Source organism: Ostrinia nubilalis, chromosome 2, assembly GCF_963855985.1.
Source record: "Ostrinia nubilalis chromosome 2, ilOstNubi1.1, whole genome shotgun sequence".
Lineage (NCBI taxonomy): Eukaryota > Metazoa > Arthropoda > Insecta > Lepidoptera > Crambidae > Ostrinia > Ostrinia nubilalis.
Window position 1 is genome coordinate 6,173,094 of NC_087089.1, and position 18,582 is coordinate 6,191,675.

The 18,582-nt window shown below is 39.4% G+C and overlaps 1 protein-coding gene across 1 annotated transcript in view; it reads right to left on the reverse strand.

Moving 5' to 3' along the window:
• Positions 1-1,577: 1,577 nt before the first annotated feature.
• The window catches only part of LOC135080966 (uncharacterized), a 36,239-nt gene continuing 19,234 nt past the window's right edge, over positions 1,578-18,582 (reverse strand). The window contains exons 2-7 of the mRNA XM_063975691.1: positions 9,512-9,627; positions 8,514-8,648; positions 7,633-7,786; positions 7,083-7,300; positions 4,519-4,632; positions 1,578-4,035 (exon numbers count right to left, since the gene is read on the reverse strand). Of these exons, the coding sequence (XP_063831761.1) occupies positions 3,805-4,035; positions 4,519-4,632; positions 7,083-7,300; positions 7,633-7,786; positions 8,514-8,648; positions 9,512-9,627 (968 nt within the window). The 3' untranslated portion in view covers positions 1,578-3,804. The remainder of the gene's footprint in view (positions 4,036-4,518; positions 4,633-7,082; positions 7,301-7,632; positions 7,787-8,513; positions 8,649-9,511; positions 9,628-18,582) is intronic.

Below are 18,582 nucleotides of genomic sequence, written 5' to 3' on the forward strand. Positions count from 1 at the left end.
GCAGCCTGCATCCAGCGCCTTGATAAAACCTTATGAGCTCGTCTTTCCACTGTGTGTGTATATGTCAACGCGAAATTGTGAACTCCGTCAGTTCTGGGGGCACGGCAGTGCCCCCACCAAGTCGAGCAAAAAAGCGGCACGGCCGTACCATCCTTTTCTCGAAGCAATTCAGGCCATTTTCGACCGCCTGTAACTTCGTTGTGGATAAAACTAGAAGGCTGAATTTTCATTAGCTATGCAGGCATTGTAAAAACACGGTATATTTAAAATTTCATTCAATTTGAACCAGTAGTTTAAGAATTATAACGGGTCAAAGTTACTTAATTTTGTCACTCACTGACTCACTGACTGACTCACCGATCATCAAAACTCTAAGGCACTTCTAGCAGACTTAGAAGCTTCAAATTTGGAATATAAGTAGTGTTTGGTGTATGAATCAAGGAAAAACTAAAATATTTGGGGGCACGGTAGCGCAACCGCCAAGTCGAGTAAAATTTTTCAATTTCGGTCCAGTTTTCTAGATACATAACTGCTGTCTACAAAATACAAAAAGAAATGAGATCCCATCAAAAACAATACTTGTCAAAAAAACCAAGTCTCGCAACTCAGTTGTTCTACGGTAAAAAGTTGTGAGATCCATGTAATACCAAGTCCAGGCCAGGAAATCTTTAACGTTTTACATAAATATATTGACTTGGCCATCGCATGAAAACACGTGTAAATTAAATTATTTAGTGCGATGGCCAAGTCAATAATTTATGTAAAACGTTAAAGATTTCCTGGCCTGGACTTGGTATTACATGGATCTCACAACTTTTTACCGTAGAACAACTGAGTTGCGAGACTTGGTTTTTTTGACAAGTATTGTTTTTGATGGGATTATAATATAACTCGTGAGATTGTAAACTAACAGTGGGTTAGGTTAGGACGGAATTCACAATATTACGGTGACATCTACATCCTACGCTGCGCCTGCCTCCAATCCAGAACTTTGATGCCCCATTATTTTGTGTGACCTACCCTTGCCACTTCAACTTGCTAATCCGTCGGGTTATGTCAGCGATTGAGGTTCGTTTACGGATCTCCTCATTTTTTATTCGATTTCGTGAAGTAACACCGAGCATATCCCATTTTTACCCGACTGCGCCAGAAAGAGGGTTATGTTTTTTAATTAATTAGAAAGGTAATAATCAAATATTACCTGATTTTGCCTGGCAAGCATAGCCCTCTTCCTAGCACGCTGGGAAGGCCTATTGGGAGAGGCCACGTGTCATCATTGGTGGTAACACACACTGGACTGGACTTGATTCTCGAGTCTTAAGTGGTTAAGTTTTTCGGACTTCTGAGTTCAGTCGTATAAAATTTACTTTGTGTTATACAAGATAACTTTAACTTATCTAAGTGGAATACTTTTGACCAATTTTTTCCCCTTGGACCAAATTCTTGTTCACCAAAAATCACGACGTATGAATAATGCTGTAATTTCGAAATCACAGACTGTCCTAACGATACTTAACGGAATCTTTTCTCTTAATACTTTTTACCAGGTTTCTACAACTAAATAAATAAAACAACCGTTTCTTCTTAAAATTAGCACGATTTATTTCACATTATTTCTCAATAAAATCAGCTTGTTTTAATAAAATTTTGGACAGAACTAAACAGTACATTAAAACAATACTTAAAGGGGAGGTGGTGATCGTATGGTGATCCTATGGTCATCGTATCTTAAGTACTTTTCTGTTAAGTGTAATAAAGTGTGTATACGTATATTTTTCCATTTTATTGTATTTATGTTACTATAAAATTACTGTTCAATTACGAAATAAAGGACTGAACGAGATGATAAATGAAAAATACTCCCTTCTGTAGAAACATTAAAAGCATTCTGCATTTTGTGTGACGAAAATTATATTTTTTTTATAAGTAGATAAAGTCCTTTTGTAAATAAACTGGGAGTAAGTACTTTAAAATTTAAGTAAAAAAATTGTCATCATCGTAGCTATATCTAATATTACCTAAAATGTAATTTCAAGTTCGATGTACGAACGTAATATCGTATACTTAAGTACAGTACTAAATTGAGCTATCAAGGCTATCACACGATTTACTTAGTGAATTCGTGAAGTGGACAGCGAATAAATAGAAATATAAGGTATAAAATTAGCTAAAATATAACTAGATTTTAGGCAAAGTCATCGCAGAGTTGCATATTTTAAGTTGACAATATATTTATGTAAGTTGTTCATACTTTTCGCGGCAACTTCACCTAAAAACCAGTCCTAAGAAAATGCAGAAGCAAAACACGAAGATTATTAATCAAATTAATATATAAATAGCGATTTCACGCCGCTAATTGCTATCTTACTAAATAATGACCCAGACTCCCAAAAGTAGTCAATTTAGATCGAAACTTAATTACAATATTGTGTGCCATGTAAAGCAGTCTTTTCTAAACTTAGGTAAATATTTTTGACATTCCAAATCTTTGATACAATTTTAGACATTGTGTTTTGCAAATTCGTATTATCTAGGTACTAGATTCCTATGTTTAAACATTCAAATTGTAAGAAAAATCCAATAAGGACACTTCAACAAAATGCAAAAAATTACGGGAATGGTATTAACGAGTCTTTGAAACCTATTATAAGTATTGGGCAAGAATAGAAATAGCGATAGGTCGTTTAAGTCAAGCACGCACCGACACTTTTTTACTATTGAATTTATAATATTAAATACTATTTTTAATGAACATCATCTAAATACATAGGAATGAACAATTATTGTGCGTTGTGTGATAAGTACGTAAATTATTACGATGCACTTAAATAAAAATAAGCTCAGTAAAATTGTAAAATTGTTTTTAAAATGTAAGTAACTATAAACCTCCTTTGCTGTGATGTTTGCTCTGACGCAGCAGCGTAATTACTTTCAATCTTAGCATTGCATAGGTTGTTGTTTGGTTCCTATCTAAGTATCATCGAAATATCATTATATCTTTAATCAATTCGGACCTCGATTCTAATTACTGGTGTGGTATTAGTGTATTGATATGCTCAGTAAATTTAAACCGATCGAACATCTACATCTAATTCCCCGTACCCTGCAATATCTCAGGATCGACTTGAGTAAGTTTCGAATACTTTGATTGTATTTATCTGTCAATCAGCGTAATGTTAATTAAAATAAATCAATCCATATTATCCTTAGAGTTCCCGGGGAAACATACGTAACCAATTTAAGTACGCAGAGTACAATAAAATTGACTTCTTAACAATATGCTTACTTTTTATTACGTTTTCGATATTCGCTTGTCATTCTTCTATAAATGCTGGGTTAGGTCTCTCTACTCCCACCGTATCATTAACCAATTGCTTTTCTTCAAAGAACAAAGCTAAGATGCGGATGTATCGGGACGCTTACTTCCATCGTTGTAACTGTCTAGCAAGGAACTACAGTTTGACCGCTTAAAGCCCTACACACTGTGACTTTTTGCAGCGATATAAACCTCGCGACTACATCGTGATTGTAGTAGGTAGTCGCTGCCTTAAAACAGCTTTAAAATATATCTGTTTGTGCTTGTGTGTAATATAGACTATTTGCGATTGTATGGATATTTTTTCATTGTTTCTATCGTTGCAAGAAGTTTCAGTGTATAAAGGATCTAAACCCCAACTAATAAAGTCCCAGGGGAAAGTTGTTGCGGCTTTAAGGTTCGTAAGCAATGCAATGCTACGGCGCGGTGTGCCGCCTCGCAAGCGGCGTCTTCTGCGGCGCGCGTTTCCCGTCGCCGCCTCGCGCTAGTCACGCGTACGTCTCGCGAAAACGTTTTTGAAGGTGATGAGCTGCGTTGAGGAGACGGTTGTGGAGGGTTATGTGCGCGTGAGGCGTGTACGCAGGCGGCGCCGGCGCGGGCGCGGCTTGAAGCGGCAGCGTGGGCAGTTGAGCGTCGTTGTCGGGGTGGCAGAAGAACGCCACGCAGTGACGCCCGCGAGCCCGAGCGTACGTGCCCGACGGGACTACTACGCGGTGCATCTGGAAAACGAAGGAACGTGTAATTTTTTTGGGAAGATAAGGAGAATTGAATTATGTAAGTATCTAGTAATTGAAACAGGAACAATAAACCTCTACTCTCTCACACACTCATACATTTTTGTGAGTTTTCTAACGCGCTGTTTTCATGACCTTTGGTAAAAAGCCTATAACACTTTTCAACCTAAAAACTATATTTATAAACACCGGAGTGATGATGGGTCTCTGCTTTATGACAAAAGTACAAACTTGGTAAAGACCCAATACACTGTTCTGTCCCACCTGTGACATTGACACGGTGGCGCCCACCGTCAATACCGGATCGCTGGTTCCGATTTTTGCTATGTTGGAAACTATAAAGTTGAACGATGGTGGCGCCCCCCCTTTCAATGAGTTTGGTGGGACAGTTCAGTGTAGGTCATCTTTATGCATTCACTTTCTCAGTATACCAGTCATAGATTACGCTGATGTATGGAGGTTACTTACAAGAGCAGGAAGAAGGTTGGTGGTCCATGCAGCCAGCAGCTCTCCCGGCTGGACGAGGATAGCGCCGGGCAGGTGCCCAACCGCTTGCCACACATCGCTGCCGTTCAGTTTCACCTGGAAAATTATAAGTCATGAAATAAGTAATGTTGTAGGTATAAAGTTGAAAAACCGCTGGTTGGTTGAAAGATCCTATTTATACACTTGCGAGCAAAAATATGGAATCACTTACATGAAGTTGTTTCCACGCGATCTTGTGTACTAACCAATTTGTTAGTAACAAAAAAATAGCACCATTTTAAAGATTACACTTTTAACTTTAAATTGATACCAAACTCATTTAAATCACACCAGTATTTAAAAAGATATCCCGGCTGATGTGAAGAAGTAACGAAAAAGACATTTATCAACTGTTTGATACGTCGCGAGTTGCGGCCTATTTACCCCCCATAAAAGCAAGTGTTTTCGGATTTTTGCTTTCACACGTTGATCCATACACATCTCCGCTTCTTTTGACACTTTACCTGGGATTCTACACCTTCAGAAGCAGCACAAATCGTTGCACTATTGCAAGAAGGGCTCAGCCAGCGGGCTGTCGCACGTCAGCTCCACATAAGCCAGTCCTGGGTTTCGAAAGTTTGAAGACGCTTTCGGGATACCGGTGGCTTTATCCTGAGACCAAGTTCTGAACATTGCCGGTGCACATCGCAGAGGGAAAACCGTTTTTTCATGTCAACTTCTCTACGAAATCGTCATTTGACTGGTATCGACGTCCAGCAAGAGCTCAGAAATGTTCGAAGGATAGCTGTTAGCAAGTGGACAGTTAGTCTAAGATATAAACAATATAATTTGACTCCAAAAAGGCCTGCCACAGGCTTGAAACTGACGGCAGGTGCTACTTTTTTTGTTACTAACAAATTCGTTAGTACACAAGATCGCGTGGAAACAACTTCATGTAAGTGATTCCATACTTTTGCTCGCGAGTGTATTAGGAACAAAGGTCACGCGTACACTTAAATGAATACGAAGAATTGAGCCTAAGCACACACTGGATTTTAAGATGTTTGTTTTCTTAAAAGTCCGATTGTGAAACTTGTATTTTTTGACCCTGTTGTCACTCAGCTCCGAGAGCGAAGGAGGAAACAAACTTATTTGTAGAGAAACTTGTAAAGTTTCCTGATTTTTCTTCATTGTTAGTGCCAATTTTAGTGCTCCTGCGTTAAAACTGGATCTGGAGTCGGAAGGGTGAGTGAAAGACCCAGAGTAAGAATACTAAGAACCACACCCCGTCGTTCTGGCTGGAACCCATCCAACTATGGAGAGACGCCACGATAAGTATTATGTTCCACAAGCATGATCTATGATCTTACTGAGTTCCCTAGCACGGCACGGGCCCTCGTCCTCGGGAGAGACGCAGGGAGTGACTCTAGTGACGGTGTGTGACGCGGCTCACCTCCAGGCCGCCCTCCGAGTCCTGGGCCAGCAGCGTGAAGGTGCCGTAGTCGGAGTGCGCGCCGCAGCGCGTGTAGTGCACGGCGTCGCTGGGGCAGCACGGGCCCTCGTCCTCGGGAGGGACGGGGAGTGACTCTAGTCCCAGTGTGTGACGCGGCTCACCTCCAGGCCGCCCTCCGAGTCCTGGGCCAGCAGCGTGAAGGTGCCGTAGTCGGCGTGCACGCCGCAGCGCGTGTAGTGCACGGCGTCGCTGGGGCAGCACGGGCCCTCGTCCTCGGAGGGACGGGGAGTGACTCTAGTCACGGTGTGTGACGCGGCTCACCTCCAGGCCGCCCTCCGAGTCCTGGGCCAGCGCGTGAAGGTGCCGTAGTCGGAGTGCGCGCCGCAGCGCGTGTAGTGCACGGCGTCGCTGGGGCAGCACGGGCCCTCGTCCTCGAGGGACGGGGAGTGACTCTAGTCCCGGTGTGTGACGCGGCTCACCTCCAGGCCGCCCTCCGAGTCCTGGGCCAGCAGCGTGAAGGTGCCGTAGTCGGAGTGCGCGCCGCAGCGCGTGTAGTGCACGGCGTCGCTGGGGCAGCACGGGCCCTCGTCCTCGAGGGACGGGGAGTGACTCTAGTCCCGGTGTGTGACGCGGCTCACCTCCAGGCCGCCCTCCGAGTCCTGGGCCAGCGCGTGAAGGTGCCGTAGTCGGAGTGCGCGCCGCAGCGCGTGTAGTGCACGGCGTCGCTGGGGCACCACGGGCCCTCGTCCTCGAGGGACGGGGAGTGACTCTAGTCCCGGTGTGTGACGTGGCTCACCTCCAGGCCGCCCTCCGAGTCCTGGGCCAGCAGCGTGAAGGTGCCGTAGTCGGAGTGCGCGCCGCAGCGCGTGTAGTGCACGGCGTCGCTGGGGCAGCACGGGCCCTCGTCCTCGAGGGACGGGGAGTGACTCTAGTCCCGGTGTGTCACGCGGCTCACCTCCAGGCCGCCCTCCGAGTCCTGGGCCAGCAGCGTGAAGGTGCCGTAGTCGGAGTGCGCGCCGCAGCGCGTGTAGTGCACGGCGTCGCTGGGGCACCACGGGCCCTCGTCCTCGAGGGACGGGGAGTGACTCTAGTCCCGGTGTGTGACGCGGCTCACCTCCAGGCCGCCCTCCGAGTCCTGGGCCAGCAACGTGAAGGTGCCGTAGTCGGCGTGCGCGCCGCAGCGCGTGTAGTGCACGGCGTCGCTGGGGCAGCACGGGCCCTCGTCCTCGGGAGGGACGGGCGGGTAGTACAGCAAGCGCATGGTGGACGGGTTGCGGCCGTCGCTCTGCAGCATGCCGGAGTGGCAGGCCAGGAGCGTGGCTGGCGGCACACCTGGAATAATTTCCCACCTTTAGTTATGTATCTAATAATTATTAACATGGTGTTTCTTCGATTCAAACTGGGTCATAATTTTCAACTTGATCTTTTTAGCGCTTCCAAATTTTGTCTGGTCTGAACGATAAAAAATGAAATAAAGCGGTTACATCATAATGAGGCATTTTTACCTAACCGCTGCAGCGCTCTTGGTTGCTATATTTTAGAATGGAGTTTTATAAGTAGTTCCTCAATTCAATCAGATTTGTGTTAAAAACGATACACAAGTATGAATGCCTTTGAATTAGACTGCAGCCAGTGATTTTCGGTAATTAAACCGCAAACTGTACCGAAAGCATAAGCCAAGGCCTGGAGAAGCACGCGCGAGAGGTTGGTGAGGTCCCTCGCGAGAGGCACGGTGTGGCTGCAGAACTCCGGCACCTCCTCCTCGGCCGGCATCGCCGCCGCGGTCAACGACGTGATGTTGAACGCGTGACGCAGCTCCTGGAATAAGGTAAATATACATAGATATAAAGTAACTAAGACTTTGATGTTAGAACTTCCTCAACAATGAGAGGTCTTTTAAATAAAACGGTTAGAGCCGTTAGTCGTCCATTCGCAAGATTGCACGCGGAAAATTGAACGACTACCTACGTTGTTTAGGTAATACAAAGTTTTCTCTGTAATAGGTACTTTTGAAATTAATTTCTTCTATTGTGCAACTTGTAAGACACAACAGCTGAGTTTAAAGTCTAGGTGGCTGATATGGCTCGTATGGCAGTATCGGTCTGTTTTTGTAATTTTGGAACTACAGGTCAATACAGTTTACATTTAAGGCCAACATCAAGGAAAACTAGTTGAGGCGTTCTGTTATACAAGCCAATGTCTTTTTGGCGACTGTTAATTATTGGTAGCTATCAGAATAGACAGTCAGGTGATTAGGGTGTTCACTGTTCCGTAGTTTGGTGTTCGTTGTAGGTTTTCAATTTGCCTATAGAATTATATTATAGTTTTATAGTAATCTGTTCAGTTCCAGCTTAGAATGCCGTTAATGGCTGCGATTAGCTTACTTCAGTTACTCCGTGATCATGGCGCTTGCAACAGTGCCTAAATATCGGAGGCTCGTAAATAAGGTAGGTAGTATAAGTGTGGTAGCAATCCCGTTAATAATACTTATTCTAAAGCTAATCTAAAACTAGATACCAGGGTCGAATAAGGTATTAAAAGGTACCTTTTTAGTGTCATCGAACTGCTCCATGCCCGGGCGCACGTAGCCGTGGTTGCTGACAGGGTTCCGCAGATACTGCGCCTGGCAGCCCTCTGGGAGAGCGCAGAAGTTGTCCAAGTCGGCGTACACCGCTTTCAACTGGAATTGGACAAATGCTGGTGAGTAAACAGCGAGAAACTTTTCCTTTGCGACCTTATTTCCAGAAAAAATATTCGGTTAGGCAGAGTCTCCAAACTTTGAAGCCTTGGGGCCATAAAATTTTCGGTATGTTGCAGGGGCCAAAACAATTTGGCCCGCGGGTCGTAGTTTGGAGACCCCTGGGTTAGAGCCATAAAGCTGTTTCTGTTTGACATGACGGCGACAGCGGCATTGCGCATCTCTATTTATCACATAGTGCTGCTGCTATTGACATCTCGCTTGCTCAGTTATTTGTTGATCTATTCCGAAGGAATACTAACTTTATGGTTAGAGTAGAGCTTTATTATTCTGCCTCATTTTGTTTAACAATTGAAGGGGGAATAATAGGTAGGCCTCTTTAGACACTCCCGCTTTTATTTCAATCGCATCTACTTCCCTGGTGTGAATCAAGGGCTCAAGGCTAACCAAATAATGAAAATTAATTAATAAGTTCAACCAATTAAATCAACTTAATTTATTTAAACAATATCAAAGTTCATTATAGGATCGTTAACACGTGCCACAGATGCCCTCATATTTAAGTTGATGACCTTATTCTGAGTCATTCGTTTAAACATTATCCGTTACTTTGTGAACCAGTAGCTAAGTTTGTAGCGATTGTCACAATATCAGGGGCGTGTGATGCTTAAATGCAATTGACCGATAGGGACTTATTTGGCAAAAAACTTATACCTAGCATATATCTTATTTTCAGTAGCTTTTTGTAACAACTTACGGCAGTCTTCTTCGGATGAAAACAGATGCACGCCACTACACACTACTTTCATAAAATATTTTTTGATCAATTCAAATTCTGTTCTTACCTTCTCCTCAGCAATTCCATGGTTGACAAGTACAGCTAGACCTTTTCCACTGAGAGCAGTGACCAACTGCTGGCCAATGCGTCTCACCACTGATTTCATAGGACACACATCTGTGCCTGAAACAAAAGAAAAATGCTTTTATAGTTCGGAATTTTTCTGCAGGATAGATTGACGAAGGTCTTGACTTGGAGTTGAATGAAACGCTTTTTTGTTTTTTTTTTTTTATTATTAGGAAGACTCCGGCAATGTTAACTGCTTTTCTTTCTTTATTTTTTCGTACAAGAAGTTTTTAATCCAGCCCGAATCCTATGCAAACAAGGGTCTTTTCAGTGGACCAATTTGATAAACGACGTTTTGCCACACATTTGTATCCAGACAAAGTCAAATGTTTTTTAGGATAGGTACTAACTAGGTACCTTGACATTTTCGGAAGCGATTTCCAACTCGAATATTTCAAGAATTTTGCTTCGCAACAACTTACGAAAGTATTATTTGACTGAGAAAAACGGTAAGCAATTAATAGTTTTTATCTATTTTAGCTGTAGGTGTCGCATGCCGAACTTTAGATTCCTCGTTCACCTCGTCTTGCACAACGTGAATAAAATATAAGAGATACCGTTTCGAGTTAGCCGAAGGTTTGTCCGTGACACGCTTCTCTTGAAACGGTTTCTCTGGCAATATTTTGTGTTACATACGATTACTATGAAATAGGTTTAAAACTCCCGTTACATTTACAGCCTTGTCACATTTAATCTAATATCGATGACCTTTGTATGACAGATATAGGTCGTACAGTTAGAATATTTCAAAACAGATAAATTACTTTAGTCGTAACAGTTGATATTTGTTTTATAACTCTGAAGAGAATAACACGAATAATAAAGTTTGTTATTCTTTATTTTTATGGTAATTGTTTTGTTATGGTCAAGACTTCAAGCATGGACGATAGTTATATGCAGGTATGAACAATTAAGTTATATCACCGAGCTGATACCTAACTTTGCACACTGGGTTACGTACATTATGTAATGTCAAACGCTACTTTCAGGCGTAGAAAGTTACCCAGTCCTTATGCTGCAGACCAATCGTTATGATTGATGTTGTCTTAATACGAGTATTGAGCATACGTATCCAACCTTCACTAAGCTTCAGGAAAAAAATGTTATCATCTGGTACCTTGTTGTGACTGCCTTCAACAACAAACACGGAAGATGTGTGATCTTCGCTCGCTTAGATTAGCCCAGTAACCTTAATAGAGCCGCTTAGTAATCGCACAATGCTTTGTTGCCTTTAAACGTTATGTTAGTGTGGCCCCATTCTATATTGGGAGCTAGACATTGCTAGTAGTTCCATTAATTAATATTTCAAAACACATGTCGTGGTTCTTTTGATAGGTTACTTGAGATTTAGAGGATATCATAAGTGATAAGGTATCTGATATTTGTTGATAAGATGAAGAATTTCCGAAAACAAAATATTATTTTAGCCGGTTACTAATGTAGCGCACAAGACACAAAATATAACAGAAGACAAACTCCATACTAAACGCGCTCGAGTCACGCACACATAGACACCGCTCTAGCAAGACTGTCTTGGACGAATGCGAGCGCGACGTGGCGCGAGCGCGACAGACGTTCGCCACACGTTCGCTGTGGTTCGCTTGAATCACGCGCCGGTCAACCGCCTGTGATATTATTTTGTTTTGCGAAATTGACGAAAATGAGTGAACAGAAAAAGTCGTATTATAATTGTTCGGTATTTGGTTGCTTAAACTCATCATTAAATACCGAATTTTCATTTTTTAAATTACCAGTTGATTCGGGGAGGTAAGTAAGTTATTTATTTGAATTTCAATTGAAATTGAAAGCCAACTCAATTATTAGGAATATCGAATTGTTTTAGAGAGGTTTTATGAATTATTGGATAACTAGCTTTTGCCCGCGTGAAATTCAGTTTGTCACAGATCGTCATAAATTATAGCCTGGGTTATAAACAATAATACTGTAAAGTTACATCAAAATCTGTTCAGTAGTTTTTGCGTGAAAGAGCAACAAACATCCAGACATCCAAACTTTCGCATTTATAATATTAGTTGGATAATAGTGTCAACCACTCAACTAAATACTACTTCCTTCTCGTGTATTTGTTTGCAAACTATTACTATAATAACGTACTAAATATAAATAAGTATACGTGGATATCTGTTATTGTCTTTCTTGCATAGTATTAAGAGTAACATTTTTCTATCATAACGAAATAAACGCAACACATGACAAGACAACCCTAGCGCGACGGCCGAGCGTGCGAGCGAGAGAGGTATGCAAAGCGAGGTACATACATGAGTTTACCTTCTGTTATATTTTGTGCACAAGATCAGCTAAACAAATTCCTAATAAGAATTACTTAGGTATATTGAATTTGTTGTTTCAATTATTATACCCACCCCACCCACATATGTATTACTATAATAGGGGACGTTATTATGAGTGTATTGTGTCTAAATCACAACTGTAAATAAAAAAAAGACTCCTTTACTGCTTCATATTAGGATTGTCACACACACATCACAATGTTTGCTTACACTCCCTTGTTCGTTACCATTGGTTTACGTGTTAACAAGTTCAAAGTCAAATACTATCTAACAAGGAATGTAAAGGACTATTGGTCGTTTGTATTAACAATAACTAAAATAGTTAAATTTATTTTTCGCTGACTTCACATATTTTCGTAGAAAATAGTGTTAAATTTTCCTCAAGATCAGAACGCACATGTTATGAAATTGAAGGTATATAAGCTCTAATGGCAATTTATTTACAGTAGTCTTCAATATAGGTCTGCATGAGCTTCAAATAAAGTAGAGATTATGGCAAACAATGATTATAGTTGTATTGTAACCCTGTATACTCTCTATTATTGTTGCGTTAGCGTTGCATCTCAAGAACGTATTGTGACAATATTCTAACCTACAAATCAGCTGTTTGGGATCGCGGATACATAGTAATTATCTAACTGCGGGCACAGGCCACGGACGTGACTCAATTGCTCGTCGCGATTACACAAGCGATCAATGTCGTCATTTGTTTTACACGAAATACCGCTTTGTAGTTTGTGACGATTATTTTTCAGTCGTTTCGAAAACGCGTGACTAATAATGTATATTTTAAACGCTATAAAGTCATCGGTGGGTTTTTTCAATAACAAAATATACATTTTTATGACGCATAATTTGTTTGTTTTCAGTCCTCATAATATTTGGTAAAGCATCACTTAAAAGACCTTATGACCTATAGAAATCGTAAAAAAACTAGGAGACAATGTATGTAAGTACAAAAAGATGCTGGACCACCCGGAGTGTATGTAACGTAGTATATTCACGCCAGTCTATCGTGAATGTAGTTATAGAGTTTCAGTAATATTACACGCCGTTTCCTATTAACTATCAAGTTACATCATTGCAACACGTTTCATTAACATAATGACAGTAAATAATGTGTGCGTGTCCCTTGACGATTAAACAAAGGTCTAAGCACTGTGTGAACTCTATGTATCAATACCAAAAAAATCGATTGCACCTATTCATTTTCAACCCTTGACATGGTTTCGTTCTATAAAAGGGTCCGAATCAACTAGCCCTTGGTTTGGTTGAAGTTCGTGTTTGTAAATAATACGTTTGTGTAGTAAGCGACAATATAATTTGGCAATCTTGTAAATATACCTACTAAACTACGAAGAAGAAAAAGAACTTAACTACAGAAATTAAAGATCTCAACATTTTTTTAAAAATAGGGAATGTTTCATTATTATGGGTATAGGCAAAATGGTGGTAAAGTTAGTCGACCTTAAACAACTATTCGATCGACTCTACCGAATATCTGTATTTTTTAGTTGAAAGCTATTAAAAGTCTATAAACTTTTAATATTTAGTTTCTTTGGGGTGGAGTGAATATTTTCATTACATACTAGCTTTCCGCCCGCGGCTTCGCCCGCGTGGAATTTTGTCTGTCACAAAAAAACAATATCGCGCGCGTATTTGCTCACCGTTTAGACCTACCCTGGACTACGACAAATATTTTAAAACCAAAATCAGCTCAATCGGCCCAGCCGTTCTCGAGTTTTAATCAGACTAACGAACATCAATTCATTTTTATTTATATAGATTATCTCGAACCAATCACTGCTTTAACCTATTCTTGAATATGGACTTTAAATACACGAGTTTCATTTCATAATAGTATCGGCCTATAGTCCAGTCATTTAAGCTTAAATTAGGTAAGAATCTCGGAATTTGAGATACCCAGCTGTAAGTCTGTAAATACTTGTATATTGACACCCTAAAAGTGGTTTCAAAACCTACATATGGTAGGGTGTAAGCAACTATTAAATTTTAAGGTCAAAGGTCACAAAAATCGGTTATTTGCGCTTTTTTTGGAAATATCTCATTTCCTATGGGTTTTTTGCTATTTGTATTTATTATCAATATTGTAGAATACTAAATTCTCTACAAATTTTGTTCAAAAAAAATTTTTATACGGTGAACCGTTTTCGAGATAGCGGGCGGCCGCTAGTAGGTACTTATAATAAATCTGTAGAGGTCAATTCTATACATGAAATATATTTTCAAAATAACTATCAGGGGTTGATTAGTGATCGATACTGATGCCAAAAATGCAATCAGTAAAATTTTTGTCTGTCTGTCTGTCCGTCTGTATGTTCCTTATAGAAACAAAAACTACTCGACGGATTTTAACGAAACTTGGTACAATTATTCTTCATACACCTGGGCAGGTTATAGTATACTTAGGAATTCCCACGGGAACAGGAATTAGCGGGAAAATCCTTTTGTATGAAAAATCTAAACGCTTAACGGAAGTTAGACGCTTGAAATTTGGCATGTAGGTACCTTAGTAAACTTAAAGCTTATTTACAACAAGGAATTCCCGAAATTCCCACGGGAATTTGCGCTTAAGTTGACCTGAAGTGATGCAGTGACCGCGCGCTCTCCGCCCTCTATCTCGAAAACGGTTCACCGTATAAAAAAATTTTTGAAGCAAAATTTGTAGAGAATTTAGTATTCTACAATATTGATAATAAATACAAATAGCAAAAAACCCATAGGAAATGAGATATTTCTAAAAAACGCGCAAAATACCGATTTTTGTGACCGTTGACCTTGAAATTTAATAGTTGCTTACACCCTACCATATGTAGGTTTTGAGACAACTTTTAGGGTGTCAATATACACGTATTTACAGACTTACAGCTGGGTATCTCGAATTCCGAGGTGAACTTACTATTATGACTGGACTACTATCCTATTCATAATATTTTAAATTTCATTCTAGCAAAAAGTAGTTATGCATTCTAGTCATTATGTAACTGTAGCTACGGAAGTGCTTACTGCACCCAATGTAGGTGCATTTGATAATGAGTCGGCAAAATATGAGGGGACAAAGTCTAATTGTTATTGTTTATTATTACTAAATAAAAAACGCTTACGTAAATGATTACGTAATGGCGTAGTTACAAATCTCAAAATATTTTGAACAGTGTATTGTTTTCTTGATAAAGCATAAGTTTCGTATTTTTCAGATGGTAACGAAAGTTGATCAAGATTTAATACATTGATTAATTTTCAATGAATATTATAATATAAATCAAAACGTCATGCTTACACAACGGAGTTTATTATAAGTTATTTATGTACCTACTCGTATACAATACACGTAATAATTGAAAGTAATTTGGAACATTTACCTATCTAACTACGAAGTATGTAATAAAACCGAACTAGCCATTTTTAAATCTAGTATTATTAGTTTCCGTTATAAAACGCAGTTCTTCCACTACCGACTGAGGTTCATTTATTTTGTGATAGTTTACTCGTATATCATGCACGGCTACCTAAGTAAACTCTGACAAACGTTACTTGGACATTACGTTACTCGTTTGCCTTTGTCTAAGTAGTGTAGTGTCGAAGTAAAGTCATGTCGATATTCAGTAGTGTCGGAGTAACGTAATGTCGAAGTAACGTTTGTCGGAGTATAACCGATGCATACAAGTAAAACATAGTGCAATCGGATTGAATGAATTCAATGACCGTCACCGATAAAAACATATTCCAATAGCATTGAGTTGCTTGTGATAGTATCGCCAGAGAAAGTACTTGTATGTATATCGGCATAGACACAATATGCCAACCAACCGCCACTGCCCGTGCGCAGTACGCACTACTTTCTACCGCTGCGTTCTGCGTATCTATATTATCTATTCTTCTATACTATACTATAAATGCGAAAGTAACTCTGTCTGTCTTGCTTTCACGCTTAAACCAATGAACCGATTTTGATGAAATTTGGCATAGAGATAATTTCAGTCCCGGGAAAGTAAATAAAGTATTTCTGTGACAAACAAAATCACACGCGGGCGACGCCGCGGGCGGAAAGTTAGAAACTGCAAGATAGACAGACAGAATGCCTGCCTTCCGCTATACACAAATACTATAAAGGAAGCGCTTTAGCGAAACTCTCACGGCTTAATAAATGAAAGTCAGTGAATATTCTTATGTAAGTTTAGCAAACTCTACAGTGAAGTGGTTTTTAATGCACTTCTTGCGTTTTTTTATAATATTTTTAAATGACCTGACCACAATGGAAGGGCAAACCAGATTTATAATATGTTTGTAATGGACATATGATCGACCAGTAACATTAGCAATTTTATGTTTTTTATAGATATAAAATGGCACGCGCATAAAAAAGACCTCAACGCGTTACTGTACTGCATTGGAAATTTAAAAATGCAAAGGGTAAATTATTATTGAATCATTTTTGTTATTAGGGAAAACCCAACTAAGTGGCATTCGGTGATATCGAGTACATTCAAAAACTGCTAATTTAAACAATATTTTATTTCAAACGACCATCCTTTCTTTTGTTTCTTTAGAAGAGATCTCTTCCTAGAGATAAACCTTTTAAATTAAGACCAAAATTCTCACTTTTTTGTTTCTTGGATAATTATATTGTCAGTTTTTCTGTCGTATACAATCTATTGTAATACTCGTTTAAAACAGTTACATGTTATTAATGCCTGAGTTTGCATGATTACTCCATGAATGTTTTATTAGTCGGCCGTTTGGTGTAGTGGTTCTAAAACGGACTACTATGCCGAGAGGTCCCGGGTTCGATTCCCGGCCGGGCAGAAATTGAAATGATGAATTTTAATTTCTGTGACGGGTCTGGGTGTTTCTATGTATAATATGTATGTATTTAAAAAGTATATATGTAGTATATCCGTTAAACTAGCACCCATAACACAAGCATATTAATTGCTTACTTTGGGGCTAGATAGCGCTGTGTGAAATTGTCGAAAGATATTTTATTTATTTTTATTAGTGGTTTTTTGTTGCTATCGCGTTGAAATGCCTTTTTATAACTATTTGCTAGTGATGGAACCGAGGTCACACGTGACGGTGAGCGGTTAACGCGTGACGTATAGCTTGTCGGACTCGCAAATGAGGCCCGAAATAGACTTTCACTTAGTACCTATTTAGATTGACTGCAAGCGAATTTAATAAGGTTTCTTTGATTAAAACATGTTTATTTTGCTCGAACTACAGGATTCGGTGACGTTTTCCATGTTACCATATTACATAGAGCGTCTAAGGGTATTTAAAATGGAAAATTTTATTGGAATAGTCATACCTATCATTTACGAAATATTTACATCAAGATCTAGGAAGTAGCACAGGTAGTAGAGATGCTATGGCCACATGTGAAAATAAAAATAATAAACAGCTAAAGGTAGGAAACGTTTTTAGAGGCACAATCAAAAGTTGCTTTATGTACAATGGTTTGTTTTTTAACTTATTAAAAACAAATAACCATAAATGTTATATGTATTTTTTGTTACAACCGTACAGACTTTAAAAAGGCGGAACAGTGTGTGACCGATAAGCAGACATGACTTTGAAAATCTTAAACAATACATGCAATTAATCAATCGTAATTAAGTAATCAATGGTGTATAGAAATGACTTGTTGATAGTCGTAGCATTGACAATGAAACAATGACTTCTTACATTATTTCTTTCCTCGTTATCAAGGCATCTAATCAGACAAAAACAAACCTTTAATAATAGTGTTTATAAAAGCAATTTTTTGTTATAGATAACACTGTTTTTACCCGACTGCGCCAGAGGGTTATGTTTAAAAACACAACTTAGATACAAAAACATTACTCCACTCGGTTACCTATCACAATACATAGTAGTTGTAACTTGCTATGGCACTTGTTTCTACTACTACTACATAAATGGTAAAATATGATATTTATTTATAATAACGAACAGGGATGTGGGTGTACTTACTTCCGATGAATATTTGCATATAAATTATAGTTTATTTACATATTAAATGAAATAAAAAACAGCTTTTTAAAGGTTTTTTAGCTTTATAAAATAACTAGCTTTCCGCCCGCGGCTTCGCCCGAGTGGAATTTTTCGGTTTTTTATATACCTCAGCTGTTTGTGGCTTTCTATTGGTGAAAGAATTTTTAAAATCGGTTCCGTAGATCCCGAGATTACCCCTTACAATTTATCAAATATACAAACACACAAACTTTACCTCAATAATATTATAGTATAGATTAAGAAAATTTACGATGAAGGAAGGTTAGGGTTTATTTTGAATTAACATAGGAGGGCCAGTTTCCATTCAACAGCGGACGTAGTTTATGACGAAATGTAATTTGCAGACAACCAGTTGGCGTGAATAATTTAGCAAGTATGTACTACACAGCCACAATAAATATAATTATAGCTATTGGGGTCGCCAGTGACTCATGCTGCCGACACTACAGCGATTGAATGATTCCTTACAACTTGCATACTAATTTGGGTAAATGTTACAAACATTAAAAACTAATATTTACCACGTTAACTTGTTACACTGACCGAGTTTTTAAAATTCCTGACAAGATCATTGTAGAGACAATCTAAATAGATAAATCAGTTGTTTTGAAATAAAATTGATAAACAATGAATTTCAAAACAAGTTGATATGTTTATTGTTATA